The sequence below is a fragment of the Dichomitus squalens genome, assembly GCF_000275845.1.
Source record: "Dichomitus squalens LYAD-421 SS1 unplaced genomic scaffold DICSQscaffold_26, whole genome shotgun sequence".
Taxonomy (NCBI): Eukaryota; Fungi; Basidiomycota; class Agaricomycetes; order Polyporales; family Polyporaceae; genus Dichomitus; species Dichomitus squalens.
Window position 1 is genome coordinate 325,385 of NW_006766908.1, and position 17,814 is coordinate 343,198.

The window sequence follows — 17,814 nt, forward strand, 5'->3', positions numbered from 1 at the left end:
ACCCAATGCTGCTATGCAATGACCTAACGTACCGGCATATANAGCACCATGAGCCCATCTCCTCCTCTCGGCGCCCTTCTTCCTCATCCACAAACACAACTGTCTCGCGCACGGAGAAGATCAGCCAGAGGTCCTGCGTCATCTCCTTCTTCATCGTTTTTTCTTCAGGAGGGTGAGTTCTTCGTTGTCAGATGACTGGACATGTTCATCAGGTGAGTAGTCTGCCTTGAACACCATCACACACACCTCGTTGTCTCCATCCCCAACCCCATCCTCCTCTCCAGCATGCTCACTCTCCTTGTTGCCCTCCGGGCCATTGTCTCGCTCATCACCTTCCTCATCGATCTCGATCACCTCATTGCTCGTTCCCGCCGTCTTGCCTCTCCCTCCCATCGACTTCTTTTGTGCCGCCCCGGTCTTCTTCTCGCCCACCTTCCCCTGTGTCTTCCCTTCCCTCGAAACCCTTCCCTTCGCATCAGATTTGTGTGCCCCACCGACTTTCTGTGCCTTCTTCACCACAAGCAGTTCTTTAATCTCCTCGCTCTCGGAGCTGTCCTCTACCACCTTCTTTCGCTTGATCACCTTTTTCGTTGTTGTTGTCTCCTCCTCGCTAGCCATGCCAGTAGATTGTAGTTGTGTGGACCAGGGCAGTAGAGGAGAAATGAACAGTCTTGTTGAATCAATGCACACAACTTTTCGTCTGCTATGATTACGTAATCGTATGTTGTGCTCTACCGCCTGCTCTCTCTATGGCCCCGAAGACCGGTCCCTATCAGTCTGTTACGGTCTTTTTGGTCGGTCCTGGACCGGTCATGACTGGTCCTCCTTGGTCCTTACAGACAGGTATGTACAGGAAGATCGGAACCGGGACCATAGACAGGACCGCTATACAGGCGGTCCTGGTCCGGTTACTACAGGTCCTGCCTCAGCACTGCGTGCCGGGATGGTCGGAGGAATGACGATAGGGATTTACGACATATTGGGCTCGAAAGTCCCGGGTTTCGCGTGTTTAGCGCTCGTCGAAATCTGCGACTTAGACCCCGTTTCCCATCCCTGATTTTTCGTCAAGAAACTTTCCCTTTTACGACCTTGCTAAAAGTGGGATACGGTTGAAAAAAGTCGTATGTAGTGTTGTATATGCAGGAGTAAAGGCCTTGAGATACAATAGGAGACGTAGTCTTTGTTCCTGGCGCCTTTGATCTCAGATCTGGCAGGCCGCTTCCCAGCAATCGCGTTGCGCGCTGTCCTGCTTGTTGCAGCTCTCTCATGCTTTTTGATACCGCTCACGCCTCCATATAGGTTACTCGAGTACTAGCATATAAGTCATATGAAGACATACAAGATGAGGATTATAAGGTAAAGTAAACTTGGTGGGCAGGCAGAAGTGCATCTGAAGGTACGTGAGCCGAGCAATCTTACTGACTGCAAGCTCTAAACGTCTCACACGTTCGGCTTGCATCCTAACCCTTCACATACAGACATGTTTGACCTCCGTTGGGCTCCGCTGTACCTACTGGTCATTGCGGGCATTGCCAGGTTGGTACCGTGGGATGTAACCCTGACGACGTGCATGCTTACGCATGTTCTGCATATAGGTCTTCGCAATGGCCGCAGTAGCCCAGTTATTGGTGTAGTTGCGCAGGATGGGGTGTTCTTTCCGTGCCTAGTGGCATAGTGAGCAGGATACAAGGGAGGGTGGTTCAGGTGAGTACTCACACTCTTAAAGAGCAAAGCAAGGGCGGCTGGATCCTGGCGGCGAAAGTCCTCTCTCCAGGACAATTGGGTGGACTTCACAAGGGTGTGTATTGTTGCCTACACGTGTGACGTATGAACCTGACAGGATACATATACGTAGTAGCGATGGAGCGTACCCTGATAGCGCAGAATTCTTCGTATGTAACCCTCATCTCACGTCTGATGTTGAACTTATAAGTCTTGGGCTTCGGGACCAGCTCTACAGGTGGGACACCAGCAGCAGCAGCAGCAGCAGCAGCAGCAGCAGCAGCAGCAGCAGCAGCAGCAGCAGCAGCAGCAGCAGCAGCAGCAGCAGCAGCAGCAGCAGCAGCAGCAGCAGCGGCGGCGGTTGCATTGATAGCGGCCGCTGCCTCCGTCTGTGCTGCGGTAGCGCGAGCTTCAGCATCATGCAGCTGTGCAGTCAGTCGGTCCTGCATTTCCATGAGAGCTGTAATATGGCTGTTACGTTCTGGGGAATCACACCGCAGTGAGACAAGGTGAGCAAAAACGTGAACATGCGAACGTGGATTTTAAGACTTACCACCATTAGCCGTCTGCAATGTTCCAAGCTGCAATGTCAACTCCTTGACCTGCTTCTGAAGCTGAGCTTTGGTTGCCTGTCGTCCGCTGTGTCAGTGACGATGTGGCATGATAAGTGAGGTTCATACTACTGGGGCCATGTCCGACTGATGACGGAGGTTCTAATGTAGCGGTGTATGTAGCGGTGGTGTGGGTTGGTAACAAGCAAGGAAGGTTGAACACTGGGAGCTAGGATAGATGCTGCTGGTGGGCGATGGTCATCGTGGAGGAGTGCTGTAAGTGCTCATTTATATCTCGAGAGATATGGGTGCCCGGAGAGCCTTTATATACTGACGCGTCAGCGTGTTTGGTTTGTTGATAGGGTCACGCGTTTTTGCAGCAGGAACAGGAGTTGATTGGTTGAGCGCCGAACACGACCAAAAGCAGGGTTTGTCAGGCCTATTGTAGCTGACTGTTGTAGGACTCCTAAGTCCGAAGCGCCCGTTCTTCGTTAGATTTTCTGTCTGTTGCTAGCAGCCCCTCAGCTCCCCAGAGTGTACTTGCTTCAATTCATATCCACTTGTCTGCCTAGCCATGCCTGCTGAAGGAAAAATTCGCTGTGATGTGCCCGGTTGTTGTGGCCAGCTAGTCACCCGAAAGACGCTCCGAGCGCACCGTTCCGGACGTGCTCCTATCCTCCTACGGGCCTCTATTGCAGAAGCACGAGCTGAACAACGTCCACAGCCCATTAGTGACCCTTCACGCCGTGTCACCCGCTGTCTCGATCCCCGACAGCCTTCTCTTTCACCTCCGTCAATCTCCGTGCCTTTGCCGTCCGTTCAGATGCCTGAGGTGGATATGGACTTTGGATACATGGATGCTGACCGAGAAGCGGATCCTGGTATGTCAATCGATTCAGTGTACTCTATTATGCTGCATGCAGTCAATGATTGATCATTTCCTAGGCCTACTGAATGATGCAGAGGCTGCAGATAGCATTGGCATCGCTGAAGTGGAGCAAACAATGCAAGAACAGATCTGGTGCAGGTCTCAGTTCCGTACAACGGTGGAGGACTCCTCAGATGACGAGGATGAAGGCATTTCTCTGGCTAGAGATCACAATCTGCACCCTCGACTGGGAGACGATCCCTATCATGGTTGTAGAGATGACGATGAGAGTTTTGAAGACGAGTTTGAGGCTATTTCCGTGTGGGATCAGCTGGCAGAAGCTCTGATTAGGGCAGGGATCGTGACAGGTGCGCAAATGTATGCTATAGAAGCTTTGCGGATGCTGACATCTTCCTTGATAAGCTGAAGATCTCTCCGAAGAGGATCTACAATATCTACGAGCGTTTTCTCTCAAGGTTTCAGAGCACATGCCCGGTCGCACGTTTGCCAAGCTTCCATACGTCTTCCCTACGTCGAAGCTTGGTACTTGGAAGCAGGTACAGTCACGCGTTGCCGAGCTGTCTGGATTCGAGCCGAAAGTGTACCATTGCTGCGTCAATTCATGTTGCTGCTTTGTGGGCCCCCATGTGAACCTCAACAAGTGTCCGTTCTGTGATGAGTCACGCCTCAATTCCCGTAATCAGCCTCGACAAGTCTTCGTATACCTCCCCCTCATTCCCCGCCTCAAAGCGATGCTGAGCAATCAAGAGCTAGCAACTCTGCTTCTATGGTGAGCTCGTGGACATGTACACACCCCTGGTGTGATCAAGGATGTCATGGATTCATTACACTATCGGTCCCTTTGCAACCGTCGCGTCCAGATCGGTGGGAAGACACTGCCTCATAGGTATTTTCAGGACGATCGTGACATTGCCATTGGCCTTTCCACAGACGGTTTCGCCCCTTTCAAACGTCGCAGCAAGACAGCATGGCCACTTCTTGCTGTCATCTACAACCTTCCGCCAGAGATCCGCAACAAACTCGAGCACATCCTTGGGTTAGGCGTGATTCCGGGTCCTCGCAAACCTGATGACATGGATTCCTTCCTTTGGCCGTTCAGCCAGGAGATGCTCCAACTAGCCATTGGCGTTCACACCTACGACTGTCTCACCGATGACTTCTTTGCTCTACGGGTGTTCCTCTTACTTGTCTTTAGCGACATTCCAGCGATCTCGATAATTATGCGCATGAAGGGGCACAACGCCCTCGTGCCATGCCAGATGTGCAATATCCATGGTATCCGAATACCAGACTCCCGGAATCTGATCCATTACGTCCCCCTTGATCGCAGCCACCATCCTGACGTCCGGTCATATCCTGACACTGTGCAGGTGTACGATCCCCTTTCTCTTCCCCTTCGGTCTCATGCGCAGATTCTCTCTCAAGCACGAGAAGTTCAATCAGCCCTCACAGGTGCTGAAGCGGAGCGTCTTGCCAAGCAGTACGGCATTAAAGGTCTTCCCCTCCTCAGCGCCCTAGACTCCCTCTCATTTCCTGCCTCCTTTCCATACGATTTCATGCACCTCATCTTTGAAAACGTCATAAAGAACCTGATGAACCTTTGGAGTGGGAACTACAAGGATCTCGATGATGGTCTTGAGAATTACGAGCTCAAATCGGCAATCTGGGAGGATATCAGCGCCGCAAGCGAGGAGTCAGGTTTGTACATCCCATATGTGTATGGCCTCCGCCCACCCAATGTCGCAAGCGATAAGACGTCCTGGACAGCAGACACACGATCATTCTGGATGCAATACATTGGACCTGTACTCCTCAAAGGGCGATTTGCGCAGCCTAAGTATTATGAACATTACCTCTTATTCGTCCACCTGGTTCGAAAATGTCTCCAGTGGGAAGTTTCGTCAGCAGATGTCCAGTACATCCGGGAGGGGTTCGCACAATGGGTGACAACCTATGAACAGTGCGTGTATTAATAGCATGACAGCCTCTGACTGACTTTCAAACCTTATCGCACAGGTACTACTATCAGACGGACCCACGACGGCTATCGACGTGTCCCCTCACCATTCATGCTCTCCTTCACACTGCTGACAGCATACGGGACATCGGACCTGTGTGGGCTGCATGGGCATTTCCCATGGAGCGGTATTGCGGCTCGCTACAGCCTGCAATTCGGAGCAGACGGTTCCCATATGCTTCGCTCAACCGGTACGTACTGGACAAGGCACGGCTCGATCATATCAAGCTTCGTTATGGCAGCACGCTCCGCACTCATCTAACGCTTCATGCCCCACTTGGAGTTCTACCAACATCTGTTGAAGGATGTACGTTGCCTTCATTCTGATCTTAGCATCCTTGTTGACATGTAACTGACCACAGATACATCACTTGTCCTACTCCCATCTTCTCGTACCGTGGTCCTGGACCGTGGCACCCAAACCAAGATCATTGGTGCGTTGTGCACTCGCTTCACAACTGCAGCGCCCTCCATCATACGTCAAGCCCTGCCCACTGAAGTGGAGGAATGGGCGAAGTTCCGCATCCTGAATGATGGTGATACCATTCGTTCAGCGGCACTGGATGCTGTGGCAGGGGACAGCCGTAATGCAAGCTACGTGCGGGTACGTTAAAGACTCCCCTGTCCAGTTTGATTACACTCACAGATCTGGCATCTCCCTTCTGACCGCAGTACGAGCTTTTCATTGATCTGCTTGCTAGACAGCGGAACGCTCCATCTATCTTTCGGCCACAAGTCTTCTACGGTGAACTGCAACACATCTACCTCGTTAACCTATCCCCGATTCCATCGTACAGTATCAACACTGTGACCCCCATCCTTCTGGCTGCGACAAAAACCTGCAACATCGACCGCACCGATAGCACCCTCGATATCCACTGGTACACCTCTCTTGGAGCTGTCGACTTTGTGGACCTCGAGACCATCCAGGCTGTAGTTGGGAGGGTCAAAGATTGGGGACACTTTGCAATCATAGACAGGAACACAGTTAATCTGGTAAGTACTCATTATATTGACGAGCCAGAGGGTCCGGAGGAGGTAGTGCCAAGGTGATAGTCCATCGCAGTTCACCCCAAGCCGTGCCCTTGTAGTACTGTATTCAGGACAGGTGTATTATATCTGCTTTTACATCTATCATATGTATATTCTGTGATGCTAAGAGGAATGGAAAGGGCATGAATGTGAGCATATATGAAGCTGCGATTGCGAAGGCACTCTAATGACCGCTCGTTCGACTCGAATCAAGCGCCCGTTCCCTCGTCTGAATTGTGCAAGTCTTTCTCCTATCAATTCTTCTATTGTAAGTTATTCATTCAATTGTATATGTGCATATCTTTGTTCCAATAATTTAACCCCACATAATCACGCCTAGAAAGGGGATAGAATCAAGGCCGAGTCGGCCCGGCGCCTAAGGTTGTACTAGCGGACGCCCGGAGCCCACGAGTCGATGCATGTCATTCTCCGAATTTGGTTGGTGGTACTTTTTGATGCATTAGTCTGCTAATGTCTCTCTACTATAATCCGACCTTCATGCCCGTCAATCTTGGTGTCTGTGTGGTGTGAAACTAGTAGTGAATAATCCCTAGAATACATCGCTCGTACGAAAGACTACTTAATCCTGAATCCGACCTTGTCCCGACTTAGGGTAGCGAAGCGCGAAAAGCGCCGTGTAACTCCTTACGAAAGCCAGTCTGTCAGGCGCATTGTGCGGTCACAAGACCAGTCTTCAGCAGTCCTGGGACTGGACCCAGCAGCACTAGACTAAGAGGTCGAGATGGGGACTAGGGCCTAAAGGACTCTACTCTATATACCTGTAGGCCGGTGCACAGACCACGTAGCTATCTGTACGTGTTTGGCACAGCCAGAGGCTTGAGGACTTAAGTACTAGGCACGAGGCAGAGGGGGTGTATCTCGTACTAACTACTGTGGGGTGATCCTTATCTAATCTAATGATCGTGAGGCCATGAGGGAGGGAGCATGGTGGCGGTGCATTACTGGGGTTATAGGCGCTTAGACTGAGCGCCAGGAACATGGATGCCGACGTGAGGCTGCACGTGGCGAACATCGTGGTGCTGCTGGAAAGAGGGCACTGTACTGAGCGCTGTTGGGCTTGGAGGGGGGAATGGCGGATTCCGAAGTGTTGTTGGTACTGAGAGGTGGAGAGTCCCGGTCCGTACAGTTGAAGAAGGCAGGCAGAGGGTGTCATGGGCGCTATGCAGAGTGCGGCCATGACACGCTCCGTCCCCTGACGACTAGGTTTCCAGACTCTGCCCTTTCCCCTTAATGCCTTCCCCTTTTGTCTACATGACCGGACCCTGAGTCCGACCCTGACCCTTTCCCTTTTCGGCTACATTACTTTACCCTGACCCAGATCCGGACCCTTGTTGCACCCGTTTCCCCTTTCGGTTACATGACCCGACCCTGATCTAGACTCAGGACCCTGTCCCACCTCTATCCCCTTTCAGTTATACCACAGGACCCTGACCTAGGTCGCATACTATACTGGGCCCAGCCTCGACCAGACGTGTTCCCTTACAGTCTCCCTGTACCTCCCTACTTTTGTCGGTTCCCTTTGCCTTCCTAATACGATCAGTACCCCATAGTATATAAGGAGGCCTGTAGTCAGCAGAGGCTCCCCACTTCTGTTCTCCTCTTCATTACCTCCTGTATCCCTATATCCCTCAATCTAGGGACTTGCGCGATACTCTCTCCCCCGTGTGCTACACCGCGTACTTGAAAGAGTCTGCGTGATAAGTCTGGATAGAATTGTGTTAGTACTTCAGTGTAACATTAGAACAGAAGTTTTTCTACCACACCCTGGATAGGACTCATCGTGGCGCGCTCTATTCGTCAACTCACAGACCAACTTCGACGAATGCACAACCGTGACCACACTACAATCGGCGAGTTCTTGGACAACGAAGTAGTCATCCACAACCACAACCGCACCCCTGAGGAGCATCGAGTGTTCGACCTAGTATGGCGCCAGGCCACACCAGCAGATACTGAACATTTGATTTGACAGCTAGAGGAAGCATACAGATGTGCGACCTACCAGGAGAGATTACTCCTCGATCAACTAGTAGCACCGACACCTCAGAGACAGGCATCTATCGAACTCATCCGTCAACAGATGCTTGACCAGATCGGAAGGGCTCATGCACGAGCCATCCTTCACAGCCCAGTTTGGAACGAATATCACCAAAGTATCGGCTCTTGGGCACCAAACCAGGCAAGCCTCGAATTCACTATCCTTGATGAACTCGAGCATTGGGTACTCCGTGACGATGGGTACGACACGGACAATGAACTACCATTGCTCGTTAACACCAAGCAAGGATCATCGGCAGGCAACCCTCCAAGCCCCGAACCACTAGACATCCTCTCTCTCCTTACAAGAATTTGGGACAACGCAAGCGCGTTGTACAACATCACCAACCACCATCTGACCCTTACCCGGATCTCCAAGCAAGCACACATCCAGGTTCTCATCGAACAAGTTCAACTGGTCATCAACACCCTTCACAACCTCCAACGGCTCATCAGCCCACTCCTCCCTCCTATTCCCATCAGTCACGATCCAGAAGAACACCACAGATCTGGTTACTTTACTGCTTGAATTCGCGAACAGGCCAAGAATCTTCGTAACATACAGAGTCTTTTGGACCCGGACTTTGCCGAACACTGCCGACGCCTACATCTACTCGTTGGGGCCAGGGAACTTTACGAATCTCACTGGCACATCATTCGAAACAGATACGAGTCCCCTGACGCTAGTTCCGATTCCGAGTATTTGGCGACTCTACGCAACTTCCACCTGGACTAGGTACCCCTCCGCATAAATACGCAACGGACCGATCGCGCCCAACGCATTCACCGATACGACCCAGAGAATCAACGCGACATCAGCTTCAATAGAGAAGGACAGAACAAGCGCAATTGCAACAACCATCTGTGCCCCAACCGGTACAACGGACAGAGCAGCCCCAACATCACAACCGGAAACGCGCCTCAGAAAAGGCAGGAAGCACTCATCCGAACGACTTGGGCCCTCAGTCAAACGGCAGCCCCCTCCCCTCCACGTAGCCCTGCTACCCATCGAACCAGTTCCCTACCGGACGTAGTGAACGAACCTACTGAGGCTACCCTTCTGTCGGAAGACAACCCCGCTCCTCGAAACGACGAGGACATCGCCACCCCCCTTTACAATCTTCTCTGAGGACAACCGGATGAACTAGACAGCGACACAGACACCACTATGTCCGCAACACAGCAAGAACAAGCTCAGACCCAGAGCTCCTCGTTCCGTGCAACGAACGAGCCAAGCGTCCCAGATGTACCACCGCATTCTAGCCTCCCCAGTTTCCAGCTCGGAAGCGTGTTCACCCCTCAAGACAGCATCTCCTCGCTACGCCAGGCGATAGGGGCCCAACCCGGCCAAACCACTCGCTATGCCAGCAGTGGGACCCCGACAGCACAACCCATGATACCACCTACTACTGCTGTACTGCCTAGTTGCCCACCTACACCCACTGGTCTGCCTCGAGGACCTGGCGGACCTCCGCAGGGCGGCGGACCTCCTCAGGGACCTGGTGGACCTCCGCAAGGTGGCGGACCACCTCTGAGAGGTGGACCTCCTCAAGGACCTGGTGGACCACCACCTGTGGCACCTCTCGGCATACCAGGGGTCGCTGCTGGACGAACCAAAGTCCGCACACCCAATGTTTTTGATGGTCGCGACAATCTACGCACCTTCCTCAATGAACTCTTCCTGTTCTTTGAGGCACGTCTAGCCGACTACGCCACAGACCAGAGCCACATTGTCACCGCCTTAACGTTCATGGACAGACCAAAGGTGATCGCTTGAAAGGATGGGTACATCGCTCAGGCCCAATGAAACGGTTGGAACACCTAGAACACATTCAAAACTGTCTTACAACAGACCTTCCAACCCATTGAGGAAGCCGCTACAGCAGCCTCCAAGCTGTACCACCTCGAATATCGACCTGCCGCACCAGACACCTTCAATGCGGAGTTCTTCCACCTCTGTGCCATAGCCAGCATACTCGAAGACAGTGCTCAGCTGTCCCTCTACAAGGAACGTCTCCCAGAAAGCATGCGATGACATGTTCGCCTCACCTACCCCATTCCCACCACCATTAACGAGTGGGCAGCACAGGTACTAGAGATCGAACACTCCAACTACGAAGAATGACACCTGCGCCAGCTCGAGGGACGCTCTCGCGATGACCGACAGGGTCAAGGCTCGAAGGGACAGTCTGTCCGTACCAACTCCATACGACAGGTTGACACTCCAGCCATGAAGGAAGACAGAGAGAAGAAGCAGTGCTTCTACTGCCACAAGACTGGTCACATCGCACACGACTGCCTTAAGAAGAAGGTGGACAACCACGCCAAGGGACGACAGCCTGGACAGAAGAAGCGCAAGGTGCGCAAGGTCGATGAACTAGAGGATGGCCAGGTCGCCGACGACGAGGACAATGGCGACGAGACGCCTGACAAAACGATCAGCCAGGTCGACGTAGACGATTCGGATGAGGGTTTTTGAACGGGCAGCCTTCGCCAACAGAAGAACTGCCCTCTGACTGTATTAGTATCTCGTTCGTTGCCACTACAGAACGACGACATCAATCTATTCTTATCCCGGGCAGCATCGAGTACGAGTCAACAAGCATCGGAGCTCATGCGTTCATCGATTGCGGAGCAAGTGCTTCTCTCATTAACCAGAACTTTGCCAAGAAGCACAAACTCCCTCTCATCACCCTACCCTCTCCCCTTTGTTTTGCCAATGTCAATGGCACTGCCAACACGGCCGGACCAGTCACCCACAAATTCATAGGCCATTTCCGAATCAACAGCCACGAGTTCCCTACAGAACTCTACGTCGCGGTGTCGTACTTCTCGAGGTTTGGGTGTGAGAAGAGTTTATATAACAACTCTCTAAATGTTTGGGTGAGGGGTGAATCTCAGCTCTCTATAAACCTAAGAAGCTCTGCCACAAGGTGTATGGGGTTTCCTGTTTTTCCAAAATTGACCTCGTCGAGTTCGGGTTGGTTGCAGTTGTATTTGACGATTCTGACAAAAGTATGTGCAATACTGTCTAGCTTTATGGCACTGTGTGTGCGTACTCTGACTATGTAGACCGTTCACTGGCTCCACAGACTCCGTTCACAACTTTTTCGGGTGTACTGATTGTTCCGGCAGAGTTTCCTCTATATCCGGCTGTTCTATGCAGTCTGTGCTTGTTCCGCAACTCTATCTGAGACTCTTTCTGTCTTACCTATGCTGACTAGCCCTCTGACTATCAGCTGACCTGAGTGTTACCAATTGCTAAACCCCAGGAATCCGATCCTGCTAAGGTCCAACTGACTAACACTAACACTGTACTTACTTCAACTGCCGAGTCAATATGTCTCTCCCCTCTTAGGAAAGGCTATACAACTCTCAACTGATATGAAACTAGACTTTCTAGCCTTACTATCAATTGCTTATGCAGTTACTGAACACTTGCTTTAAGCACACTTGCTTTTGAACTGGTGAATTCTTGACTGATTTAATTCTCTTTTGGGGGGCACTTTCAGTCCGGTATATATACCTTTCTGAAGACCTTCCAGAATGTTCTATCTAGCTTACAAAAGTCTATTCTAGTGTCTTACTAAGCGCTTACTAATTTCTGACTAATCGCTTACTAATCCCTACTAATATTCTTCCGGAACCTTCTCCAACATGCCTGAGATACTCCAGGACCTAGTAGAATAATCTGGTACGTGCTGGAGTATTCTGTGATCTTCTAGCTCATTCTATTATGTTATCCATGGACTATTGGTCTTATGTTGAGTCATGCCTAGTAGATTGATAAGCAGGCAAGTCCCTATGAGCTTTATATGAGACCATTTTCTTGCATAAAAGTCTGGAATGTTCTGGAACTTTCTGTAATGTTCTGGAATATTCTCCACCTTGTTCCCCAGTTCTGAAAGATGCTTAGTCAACTGTTACCCTTTATGGTTATATACCAGGACATTCTAGAACGTTCTATGATCATAGCCTGCACATGTTTCTCCCAAACACTTAATCAATCCAAGCTCAGATACGCAAGTTGTCACTCTAGCCTGCAGTTTCACGTCCATTGATGTAACTACCAAACAAGTCCTGTCTGATTCTTGTGTAACTATACAGGACTATACGTGGCCTGAACCTCGTCATTGATCTCCCAATCATTTGCGATAGGGTCGAGGGAGACACCTAACAACTTATGAGTTTTCTGTACTCAAATGGCAAACAGTGCGGCTCGCCTGGAAGATAGTCTTCGTTATCTGGTTTCCGCAGGATCTTGACTCTGCTGACCACATTCCAAACCACTTGCGCCCACCAGGAACTCGTGTCACTGACAAAGTACTCGTATGGTACAGCGAGGCTAAGGATCGCCGGCAACTGAATGTGTTGTACGAGCACGATGACGCGGCTCTCCTGATACTCGGCTACTCGAAGGACTCGACCAAGAAAGTGTACATCCTTAGGCAATGTCCAACCCGGCTCTAACTTGCTCGGAAGGATAAGCCAACATGGGGTATCGGGAGGCGGAATTGGACCAAATGGGCGCGTTTCCGGCACACGAATCTGCGGAGTGTAGAAGTGAAGATGGTGAGAGTCCTTGCGTACAATTACCGGGCAGCGGATGATTTTGTCCAAGTTGAGGTGGTCCGAGAGGTATGGGATTATCTCGTCGGGGATTGTGAGGGTCTGTCGGGGGACGGTAGACATGATGGGAGGTGCCACATCACAAAATATGGACCCACCGTTTTACGCCTTTTTTGATGTTTGACGCCTGTGGTTATGTGATAGGTTCCGATTATTACTAATCACATGATTATGTAGCTCGTTGTAAGCCATGTCCAGGTGCCAATCCATTTTGGTGCCTGACAGCGGACTGCGGTCAGGTCGACATTATACTTAGAATGCCATGGCTAGTCCAGTACAACCCTCACATCGACTGGGTTCAGGGCAAGGTCCATTTTGATGCCAAATATCTACGGGTGGAACAGCGACTTTGGGAATACCACCAACACCCCTCAGGGAACCCCTGTCGACACCTGACTACCTTCCTTCACGGCGACATCTATCCCGAATGGAACCCCTCTGCCACCATCCGATGACTTATCATCGGAAACACCCCCATCGCCTGCACCACCGTTTCGACCCAACTGGATGTCATAGCAGGGTCGAAGGCAGCCAACGTCAAGGCTAGCGTAGTCATCTCGGACTACCTCAAAACCTATCAACAGGTGTTTGAGAAGAAGGCAGCTGAACGAATGTCCAAGCCCCGGGCCTGGGATCACCCCATCGACCTGCGGCCCGACTTCAAACTCCGGGACTGCAAGCTGTACCCCCTGTCCCCACTCAAGATGCAGAAACTTCAGAAGTTCATTGACGAGAGCCTAGCCATGGGGTACATCCGCCCATCCACCTCACCGATGGCATCCCCGTTCTTCTTCGTGGATAAGAAGGACGGCTCCATGCAACCCGTCCAAGACTACCGCTACCTCAATTCTGGCACGATCAAGAATGTCTACCCCCTCCCCCTGATCAACGACCTCATCAACAAGTTGCAAAGGGCCAAGTACTTCATGAAGTTGGATGTTTGTGCTGGCTACAACAACGTCCGCATCAAAGACGGTGACCAGTGGAAGGCGGCCTTCAAGACCCCCCTCGGACTCTATGAGCCAACTATAATGTTCTTTGGGTTATGCATCGCCCCGGTGACGTTCGAGGTGATGACAAACAACGGCTTCAAGGACATGATCACTGAAGGATAGATTATCATCTATATGGACGACATTCTGATATTCTCCAAAACGGAGGACGTCCACCATCGTCAAACGCAGCGGGTCGTTCAGCGTCTCATCGAAATGGACCTGTTCCTCAAGCGCGAGAAGTGCGTGTTCGACGCTAGTGAAGTCGAGTTCCTGGGCACCATCATCCGTGAAGGATTGCTTGGCATGGACCTAGTAAAGCTCGATGGCATCCGCGCCTGGCCTGTACCCACCACCGTCAAACAAGTCCAGAGCTTCCTCAGATTCTGCAACTTCTACCGACACCTCATCCGTGACTACAGCAAGATCACTCGACCACTCACACAACTCATCCGGAAAGATCTACCCTTCCAATGGATGCCCGAATGTCAGGTTGCATTTGACATGCTTCGCAACCTCTTCCAGCAAAAGTCCATTCTTTGCATGGTGTCATGAACCGCCCCCATGGGGCTATGTTTCCCATTCCATTCAGACCACACTGCCTTGTATGTTCATCTATTGTTCTCTATCCAGCATGGTGTTCCCTTGTTTGCACACGGACAATAGCTCCCCTTGTGCTCCCCTTCGCTATTGTCCTACGCCCTTGTACTCAGTGCCCATGGCAACGCCATTGTCCCCTTAGCGCCCATTGTTCGTTCCTCGTATATAGTCGGATACCTTGCTATCTGGAGACTCTAGTTTCGACCTCTTGTCTCCAGGTAAGCCGTTGTGTATTTCGCTCTGTGAATACTTTGCTCAATACACACATTGTCTCCAGTCCTGCCTGTTGAGCTCCGCTCCAGTCTCACTGCGATCAGAGCTCGTCGGCGCTCCTGCCTGCCTCGCTCGTCTCTACTTACTCGCTCGACAGTCAGTCATAACATTAGGTCGAAACTACCTCACAGGCACCAGCGCCCTCCCACGTTTAACACTCCGTTTATCACTGTCTCCCCCACCTTTTTATCCTGGATTGTAGCCCGTTTTTCAACAGCTTTCATCCCATCGCCGTAGAAGACCAGCACTACAACCACAACTATCAGCGGTGGCACATCTGCCCGAGCCAACCCTGCCCTCACCGGTTGGACAACGGGGTCGACAGCGGTACCGACTGGTCCCAATTCCCACACCACATACGACCTGAGGCGGACGAAGGAGCGCTCATCCAGGTTCGCTTAGCGACTCCCCTCCCAACGACAACTGAGTCAGGATGGCCGCTACGAGCAGCTGTACTCACGTCCATCAGCCTACCAGGGACTAGACAGCCCAGTCGCTCAGCAACCCGCGCCCCAAGCCGTATCCCTAGCCCAGGTGGCTCTCCCCGAACTGAGTCTCCTGCCGGAGGATCTTGTATCCCGCTCGACACCACTATCTCGCTCGTCACCAATCGTCTAGAACGACGAGCTTCAGGTGCGTTTGAACCTCCGGAAACCACCGAACCACCCCCGAGACCCCCACGAAACCCATCACGCTCCGAATCAAGCGTGCAATCCCCTCGTAGTCCATCCCCCACCATGTCAGCCATCGACTCCAAGCTTCTCAGCCAACTCGCACCCAGAGACTACAATGGCAAGGAAGCTCAGGCCGGACTCCGCTTCGCTGCCATGGCCAAGCTTTACCATACGCAGCTGGTGGCTTCGTCGATCGCGGCCAACCTCGCATGGATCATGGTATTGAACAAGTTAACGGACGACGCCGCTCGATGGGCTGGGCCCCACATCATCGATCTCGCCGACGGCAAGGTCGTTTGGTCGAACGTGGATGCCTTTGAGACGGCCTTCAAGGCCCACTTCTGCGCAGTCGACAACAAGAAGGCTACGCTCTCCGAACTTGTCAAGCTGTGCAAGGCATTGCACAAGCTCGGCACGGCCAAGGACTACACAGCAAACTTCAACGCTATCGCGGCACGCACTCCGCTCTCCGACGAGGACAAGCGGGTGCGCTATGTAGATGGTTTGCCGTACAAGATTCAGAATGAGTTCGCGGTCACGGTGCACGAGGTCGACACACTAGAGAAGGCGCAGAAGGTCGCCCTGCGCATGGATCAGCAACTGGCTGAACGCGCCGAGGCGATGCCCAAGAACAAGGGCTGGGGCCGCCGTGGTGAACGAGTGGCAGCGGACTGACGTGGACCTGAGGAACGGTCCTGCTTCAACTGTGGCGAGAAGGGCCACATCCAGCAGAACTGCAGAAAGCCCCCGCGGGGACAGCAAGCAGCCGCGTCCACTGCCACTCCACCCAACCCCACCCCATCCTTGAACCCCTTGGCCTCGGACGAGCTGGTGGCTCTCCGTTCGCAGCTCAAGGAGCCCAGCAATCGCATTGCCGCCGTCAGCTTCGCCAAGGAGAAGGAGGGTTTTTGATCTCAGCCACACTGGACGCTGCGCGTGCGGGCTCGTGTACCAATAGTCGCTATGCTGTACTGGGATTGTCGTTAATCTATGAAGTCGACCATGCGGGTCACCACTTCCATATCCCTATACGACTGAGTGGCAAGCAGCGGAGCAAGGAGCTGGTGGCCATGGTCGATTCTGGTGCCACCACAAAGCTCCTCCACAGACGATTTGTGGCACGGAACCAGGTCATGACGAGGAAGCTGGTGAAGCCTATTCCTCTGTACAACATCGATGGATCGGAGAACCGAGACGGCACGATCACGGAAGTGGCTGTTCTCACTATGAAGATCGACGACCACGAGGAAGAGGTCGCATTCGTCGTCACAGACATCAGAGAAGAAGACGTGATCATCGGGCTGGACTGGCTGCGCGAACACAATCCGGAGATAGACTGGGAGCGTGGTTCGCTACGCCTGTCACGATGCCCCAACGCCTGCCCAGCGACCCACAAGGCATCCAAACCAGTGGAGACTGAGGCGTGTGATACGGGGGGTACGGCCTATGGCGCGCACAAGGTCTCCATGGGTAAGAAAAGCACGAACGGTGGGGCGTGTTTGCGGTACGGTAATGGTCAATGAGGCCGAAGACGAACCTCTCCTACCTCCAGCTGAAGAAGAGTGGGATGGTACAGAACAGTCTCTCATCGACGCTTGGCACAAGGGCCGAACACTCCGTGGTGCACCGCAACTCTTCGTATCGGCCAGTCACACCTACTCGCAGCAGCTCGCCAAACAAGAGTATGCCAAACGGGAAGTTCAAACCGTCGATGAGATGGTCCCACCGGAGTACCGAGAGCACATGCGCCTGTTTTCTAAGGAGGCCGCGGATAGACTCCCAGAACACCGCCCCTATGACCACACCATCGAACTGGTTCCTGGCGCGCAGACCTTCCACTCAAGGCTTTACCCGTTGTCCCCCAGCGAGCAGGTCGAGCTCGACAAGTTCCTGCAGGAGAACCTGGCCAAAGGCTACATTCGTGAGTCGAAATCCCCGATGTCCTCACCCTTCTTCTTCGTCAAGAAAAAGGACGGCAGCCTACGACCGGTCCAAGACTATCGACGGCTGAACGCCATCACGGTGAAGAATCGGTACCCACTTCTGCTCATCGCAGAACTCATGGACCGGCTCAAGAACGCCAAGATCTATATGGTGCTCGATGTTCGCTGGGGCTACAACAACATCCGGATTAAGACCGGCGACGAATGGAAGGCCGCGTTTACGACCAATCGAGGACTGTTCGAGCCTACGGTTATGTTCTTCGGGCTCACCGGCTCCCCCAGCACGTTCTCCGCATTCATGAACGACATCTTCAAGGACCTTATCATCGAAGGAAAGATCACCGTGTACCTGGACGACATACTCATCTTCGGTAGTGACCTTACGGAACATCGCAAGGTCGTGCACGAGGTCCTCAGACGATTAGAAGCGAACG

General features: G+C 52.4%; 4 protein-coding genes across 4 annotated transcripts; 3 read left to right on the forward strand and 1 right to left on the reverse strand.

Annotated features, from left to right (window-relative positions):
- Nucleotides 1–1,510: 1,510 nt before the first annotated feature.
- DICSQDRAFT_171870 (uncharacterized protein) lies at nucleotides 1,511–2,414 on the reverse strand (the record flags this gene model as incomplete). The annotated part of the gene is made up of 5 exons (XM_007367572.1): nucleotides 1,511–1,663; nucleotides 1,717–1,812; nucleotides 1,872–2,203; nucleotides 2,276–2,351; nucleotides 2,403–2,414. The coding sequence occupies 5 exons, from the start codon at nucleotides 2,412–2,414 to the stop codon at nucleotides 1,511–1,513; spliced, it is 669 nt and encodes a 222-aa protein (XP_007367634.1).
- Nucleotides 2,415–4,268: 1,854 nt separating this feature from the next.
- On the forward strand, nucleotides 4,269–5,135 carry DICSQDRAFT_64556 (uncharacterized protein; the record flags this gene model as incomplete). The annotated part of the gene is made up of 1 exon (XM_007367573.1): nucleotides 4,269–5,135. One exon carries the CDS (start codon nucleotides 4,269–4,271, stop codon nucleotides 5,133–5,135), a length of 867 nt encoding a protein of 288 aa, XP_007367635.1.
- Nucleotides 5,136–5,206: 71 nt separating this feature from the next.
- DICSQDRAFT_64638 (uncharacterized protein) lies at nucleotides 5,207–6,232 on the forward strand (the record flags this gene model as incomplete). Its single annotated transcript, XM_007367574.1, has 3 exons — nucleotides 5,207–5,486; nucleotides 5,542–5,783; nucleotides 5,852–6,232. Coding segments are annotated over 3 exons (903 nt in total), but the record flags the coding sequence as incomplete, so codon positions are not given.
- A 3,205-nt stretch (nucleotides 6,233–9,437) lies between these two features.
- Nucleotides 9,438–10,046, forward strand: DICSQDRAFT_171872 (uncharacterized protein; the record flags this gene model as incomplete). Its single annotated transcript, XM_007367575.1, has 1 exon — nucleotides 9,438–10,046. One exon carries the CDS (start codon nucleotides 9,438–9,440, stop codon nucleotides 10,044–10,046), a length of 609 nt encoding a protein of 202 aa, XP_007367637.1.
- Between the last annotated feature and the right edge of the window lie 7,768 nt (nucleotides 10,047–17,814).